The sequence below is a fragment of the Octopus bimaculoides genome, chromosome 24 (genome assembly GCF_046866305.1).
Source record: "Octopus bimaculoides isolate indiv1 chromosome 24, ASM4686630v1, whole genome shotgun sequence".
NCBI classification, from domain to species: Eukaryota; Metazoa; Mollusca; class Cephalopoda; order Octopoda; family Octopodidae; genus Octopus; species Octopus bimaculoides.
The window spans coordinates 6,729,714-6,736,500 of NC_142951.1; the positions used below are offsets into that span (position 1 = coordinate 6,729,714).

Below are 6,787 nucleotides of genomic sequence, written 5' to 3' on the forward strand. Positions count from 1 at the left end.
TATTTATCTATCTATCTATCTATTACATATATCTCTCTGTCTACAAAGACATACGCATATATGTGTGTGTATTTGTCTATAAGTAGATGTGTGTGTGTGCGCATATATATATATATATATATATATATGTATATATTGGTTAACATGTTCGTCTGTCTATATTTACCTATTTATCTATCTTCCTATCTCCATGTCTGTCTATTTACATCTTTCACTCTTTTTTTTTCTCCCTCTGTCTTTCCAATCCCTCGCCTTCTCTTCTCTTCTAATTCTAATTACTTTCCTTTCTCTCTCTCTCTCCCTCAACTTATACTCACACACACACGTACACACACACACACACCATTGCTCGTTACTCTCAGCCGTTCCTTTCTAAAAAAAAAAGAAGCCTCACTTCTTTCTCTTTTCCCCCCTCCATCATCATCCGCCGCCGCCACCACCATTCACTTACAACAGGACGTCCCGACTGCATTCCTCCCTCTTCTCCCACGCTTCTCTCTCTCTCTCTCTCTTCTTCTTTTATCCCCCCCTCCGTATTTCGTTCATTTTTCACCTCATCCCGCTACCATCTGCTCACTCTCTCACAGCAGTCACTCAACTCCAACTTTCCCTCCCCTTCCTCCCCCTCTAATTTAAACTATTCTATCTGTTAAGTTTTATTTATTTACTTACGCAGTCCAGGTTCTCGTTTACCCTGTACTTTTTCTCTCTCTTCCTTCCAGCGAACTAACAAACTTGTAACCCCATTCCTTTCTCTCTCTCTCTCTCTCTGTGTCTCACTCACTCCCGTTTCTCTCTCTTTCTCTATCGGAATTCCGTCGAGTCCGGAGCCTTTCTCATGTCCCCTGGTGCAAGGAAGTGGACTTCGCCATGGGGTCCTGCCTCAGTCTTGACCAAGAAGAGCTGAAAGCTCGGGCCAGGAGTGCCGCTATTGACAAACAACTAAGGGCATCTGCCAAAGAGGAAGAAACTGTTGTGAAAATCTTGCTTTTAGGTAAAGTATTCGGTCCCTTTTTGCTCTTCTCCAATAATCTTGTTTGTCCATCTCCATACTATGTACAAATTATACATCACGGAACACTACACTGTTATATATATATATATATATATAAACATAATTAAGGGATCAGCAAAACAGTTGCTTCACCACAACTGTTTTGCTGATCCCTTAATTATGTTTATAAATGTATAAGAACTTTTAAATGAGTTCTTCGCCGATAATGGTGTTTACATACCGAAGGGCTTGGTAAAAAATTATTAATTGTTAATTTATTAATAAATTAATAAATTGATATACCTTTACCCTTTTAATTGTATATATACATATATATATACAGGCACACACACAAAATCATAATATTCTATATACATTTTAAGTAGTTTGTGAAACGTGCGTATATGTTTCCAAGTTTTGAAGTTTGTAATGTGATAAATGTGAGATCTACACATGTGTATATACACACACACACTCACACATTCTCTCATTTCTCTATCTATCTACCTCTCTATCTATCTATCTACCTCTCTATCTATCTATCTATCTATCTATCTATTTAGCTATCTAACTGTCTGTCTGTTTGACTGTTGTGCATAGACAAGGATAGAGATCGATCGATCGATCGATAGATAGATAGATAGATAGATATCTCCTCGTCTATGAAAGCATAAGTGGGAGAAGTGAGTACTCAATATCCATAGCAGAGTTCAGTTTATGTGTCTCAGTGTGTACATATTAGTTGGAGGCCACTTATTGCTTTCATTTTTGGGACGGACACCTTTGAAATAAGAATAACCGATAGTTAATATCAAGTGGAAGGTCAACGCAGTATCCTGTGTGTACTCGGAACTTACTAAGTGATATGTTAATAATCATTTGATAACATTATACATGATCATCATAGGCAACTTAAATAGTTCTTTTCCTCTTTCTTTCTCTCTCTCTCTCACTCTCTAACTATATATATATATATATATATATATATATATATATATATATATATATATATATATATATATATATATATGTATATATTAAAATGTGTGTACGTAGTATGTTATATATATAAGGAAATATTTTATTAATATATAAATATATATGTGTGTGTATGTGTTTGTACAGTGTAACCCACTCCTGTGTGTGAGTATATATATATATATATATATATATAATGTAAATAAGCCCACTCCTGTCCTCTGTGACATCATGATTAAATATTCTCGCATTCTTATGGATTCTTTCACTATTCAAGATTGCTTTATTGTCATCTTTTCTATTGTTGTTTCTGTTGCTGGAATTTCAAAGAAGAAGGTCGATTTTCTTTTCTTTTCCTTTTTTTTTTTTTGCGCTTTTCACCGGTCGATTAAAATTAAATATTTGCTGAGTCCTGGGATATCGATCTCTCAAACTGATCGCTTAACTTTTTCAAAGATTCGTGCCTCTAATTAGAAAACTTTTTTGTTTTTGTATTTGCATGTTTATTTAGCTTTCAAGTCGGCTTTGATTGAACAGACTTTATCTGTGCTCAACGGCCTTCCAGCCGTGACCATCATACCTCTATATCTGACAACTACTGCCTCTGAAAAGAAAGTGTAGTCGCTTAATCTGCTAAAAATAGAGGATATTTCTCCTTCAAATCATAGAATTCGACCAGTGTTGTCCTAGCGGCATTATAGGATTCCCGGGCAAACCATTGTACTGGGCCATATTGTGTTTATTTATTGATAGCTGGCCACGGCACATTAGATCAGAAGTGGGCCCCTAAATTTGTGAGGCCCAGTGTGTTCGTGGCATACGTCCAATGCAGCTATAACACAAATACAAATGCTGGGACTCTCACACACATTATATATATGCGCCTTTGTGTGTGTTTGTGTGTATATATATATATATATATATATACGTGTGTGTTTGGGTGTACCCGAGTTTAAATGTAGTTTGGTGTAATATTTACAATTAGAGAACGTTGTGTACTTGGGTAACTATTTATATAACGAAGACGCATAAACACACATAAACAATAGAGGCAGGTGTGGCTAGATACATACATACATACTCTAAGTAGGAAATTAGGTATGCTGTAACAAATGCTGATCTAGAGAGAAGTGTGTGTGTGTGTGTGTGGTCGTGCATGTATTTACTTGGCTGATATTCGTTCAGTCGAAGTAGATCTCTTTCTTATGTAGCACTCAATATAAAAGACGTGTGTCAAGTTCATGTTTTTTTAAAACTTGAAAGTTTGCATTATATTTGTGTGTGTGTGTGCGTGTATATATAAAAGAATGGCACATATATATATATATATATATATATATATATATATATATATATATATATATATATATATATATATATATATATATATACACATACACATGTCTGTATATATATAGTTATGTAACTATACGTATAGATATGTGTATATGTATATATATATATATATATATTTATGTATATATATGTATATATTTATGTGTATATATATATGTATATATATATATATATATATATTTATGCATATATATTTATGTATATATGCATGTATATATATGTATATATATATTTATATATATATGTATATATATTTATGTATATATGTATATATATATATATATTTATATATATGTAAGCTGACTACTTGATAAATTCTTATAAAGAATTTATCCTATATTATTTTATATATATGTATATATATTTATATATATATGTATGTATATATATATATATATATATATATATATGTATGTATATTAATGTATATATATTTAAGTATATATTTGTGTGTGTGTGTGTGTGTGTATGTATATATATATATATATATACACACACACACAAGCATACATGCATACATACACACTCTCTTTCATACTGTTTAGGGACGTTTATTTATAGTTATACCCAAGTTATTTGTACAAGTACACCCGTACACCCATCTGTACACGTGAAACATTAATACCTTCGAATCATCCCACCCACATTTCTGGGTATGTCTAAACACGGCAAATAAATAGCTAGCCCTCTGTCCATTTATGTGTATATATATATGTATATATATATATATATATATATTTATGCATATATATTTATGTATATATGCATGTATATATATGTATATATATATTTATATATATATGTATATATATTTATGTATATATGTATATATATATATATATTTATATATATGTAAGCTGACTACTTGATAAATTCTTATAAAGAATTTATCCTATATTATTTTATATATATGTATATATATTTATATATATATGTATGTCATGATTTTCAAACCTTGCATGCAGCCAGGGGTGACCAACACCTCAGACAGACAGAGTAACAGATAGACATGTGAAACGAGACATTGAGTAAGTATTGTGCCGTAGTTTGAACGGGTGTACTCACAAACTTACATACCCAAATATATATATATTTATATATAATCTGAGTAATAACCTTATAGCGTGCTTTACAAAGGTCCTCTGCGGGTATCGGCTACCAGATGTTATAATACAGTAGGACGTATGAGTGTGTCTGTGTTGTAACCCGTTTTACTATAGGCACAAGGCTTGAAAGTTTGAGAGAGTGGGTTAGTCCACGACATCGACTCCGAAAGGATGAGAAGCAAAGTCGGTCTCGGCGGAATTTGGGCTCAGAACACAAAAGATGGACAAAATGCCGCTAAGCGTTTTGTCCGGGGTGTTGACTCAGGATTACGCAGTATTTCTTCTTTTGAAGAGTAGATATTTTATCATCCTTTAACAAGTAGCGTTGACAGTGACTCTTCGAAGTTTCGGCCTGCCTGGCCTTCATTGCATGGTCCGATGAAAGCTCAGCCCAACGAAACGTCAAAGTTACTATCAACACTATCCTTGTTGGAGAGTACCATATATACTCACACACATAGAGGAAAAATACTCTATGACATACATAGGTGTAGGTTAAGTTATACAACAGGAACATACATAAACACACACACACACACACACACACACACACATACATATTCCTTACACAAATGCACACAACTCACATATACACATATACCCACCCTCACACACACAAGCTCGAATATATATATATAAATATATATATATGTACGGTACGATAATGACTTAGCTAGGCGAAACTTCGAAGTCACTATCGATACTGTTCTTGTTAAAATGAATAACGAATTTGTACTCTGCATATTGATGTAAACTTGTTTTTATTATAATTGAACATAAAAATAAACATATACACACATACAAAATCGGAAGGACACACATGTGTAGGTCTCTCTCTCTCTCTCTCTTTATATATATATATATATATATATATATGTATGTATGTATTTATTTATATTTATATCCAGGCTTGCTTACAAATACCTCATAATACACGTCTCAGCGTATACTACATATCCAGACGTTCAAACACGCCGAAGCACACACACACACAGACATTCACCCCCCCCCCCCCCCACATGTCTGTAAGAATTGCTGCAAAAATGTGAGGGATTCCCTTAAAAGTCAACAGTTCTGCAGGAACAATAACAACAACAACAACATAAAGCAAGTTGTCGATTACTCTCCTCCCGCTATTCCCCTAACGCCTCTCAATACTCCCCTTCTTCTTCTTCTTCTTACTCCGTCGCCCCCTCTCTTTATCTCTGTATGAAGGTCTAATTGGTTCCGTTAATAGGGGGGAAAATACAGCAGCCACTTGCTAGCTTTGTTATTATTATTATTTATTATTTTTTTTTAATGGAAGTTTGTTTGGGTCGGCGGCTCCCTACCTTTTTGGACGATTTGTCTGTCTGTCTGATCGTCCCGACATTTGTCTGTGTGTCCGATGCCAGTTCATCAATCTTTTCCATTCCCCCACCTCTTTCTTCTCTCTCTCTCTCTCTCACCCCCTCGAAATACCCCCTTATTTCTCCCTATACCCAAGCTTTTATGTGTGTGGTTCTTTTGGTTAGCAGCATGTCTATGGCTGTCTGTTACGTTTATGTGTGTGTGTGTGTATCTAAATGTGTGAATGCGTGTATATATATATATATATATGTATGTATGTATGTATATAAAACAATATGTGTGTGTAATACACACACACCGCACACAGCACACACACACAACACACACATATATGTTTGTGTGTGTGTTGTGTTCATGTCTGCCTGCTGCTAATCTACCCGTTTCTCTTTCTATCTCTCCGTCTATCTCACCCCCACCCCACCCGCTCTTTCTCACTCTGTCAGTCGGTCGCTATCTCCCCATATCTCTATGCCTATCTGTGTCGGGTGTACTCAGGTAAAGTTAGAATCTGTTCAAAGGATTACCTAAAATTATTCTCCTTGTATTTCACCTGTACCTAAAATACGCTGTTACAACACACACACCCACACACACATTTCGATACGTGTTTACACTCATACCTGCACACACACACACACACACACACACACACACACATATACATACATATATACACAGATACACGTAACATTATTTGGACCATGAAAACCCAAATGAACAGCCACGTATTGTAAAACTTAATACAGACAGGTATTTCAAACGCTAGCAAACACATGCTCTACCTGTCTGTCTGTCTCTCTCTCTCTCACACACATGCACACACACACAAACACACGCACACACACGTACACAACAGACTAGTACCACCTCTGCTAACGAACTTAGCCCCATCATACCACTCACTATTACTGACACATTAGCTAGAAACATTAAGCTAAGGGACCATGTTTCGGTATTAATATATGACGTCAGTCGTGAATGAATGAACGAATGTGTGTGTGTA

The 6,787-nt window shown here is 34.8% G+C and overlaps 1 protein-coding gene across 1 annotated transcript in view; it reads left to right on the plus strand.

Moving 5' to 3' along the window:
• Positions 1 to 429: 429 nt before the first annotated feature.
• The window catches only part of LOC106873017 (guanine nucleotide-binding protein G(o) subunit alpha), a 49,697-nt gene continuing 43,339 nt past the window's right edge, over positions 430 to 6,787 (plus strand). Inside the window, exon 1 of the mRNA XM_014920215.3 lies at positions 430 to 994. Within this exon, the coding sequence (XP_014775701.1) occupies positions 871 to 994 (124 nt within the window). The 5' untranslated portion in view covers positions 430 to 870. The remainder of the gene's footprint in view (positions 995 to 6,787) is intronic.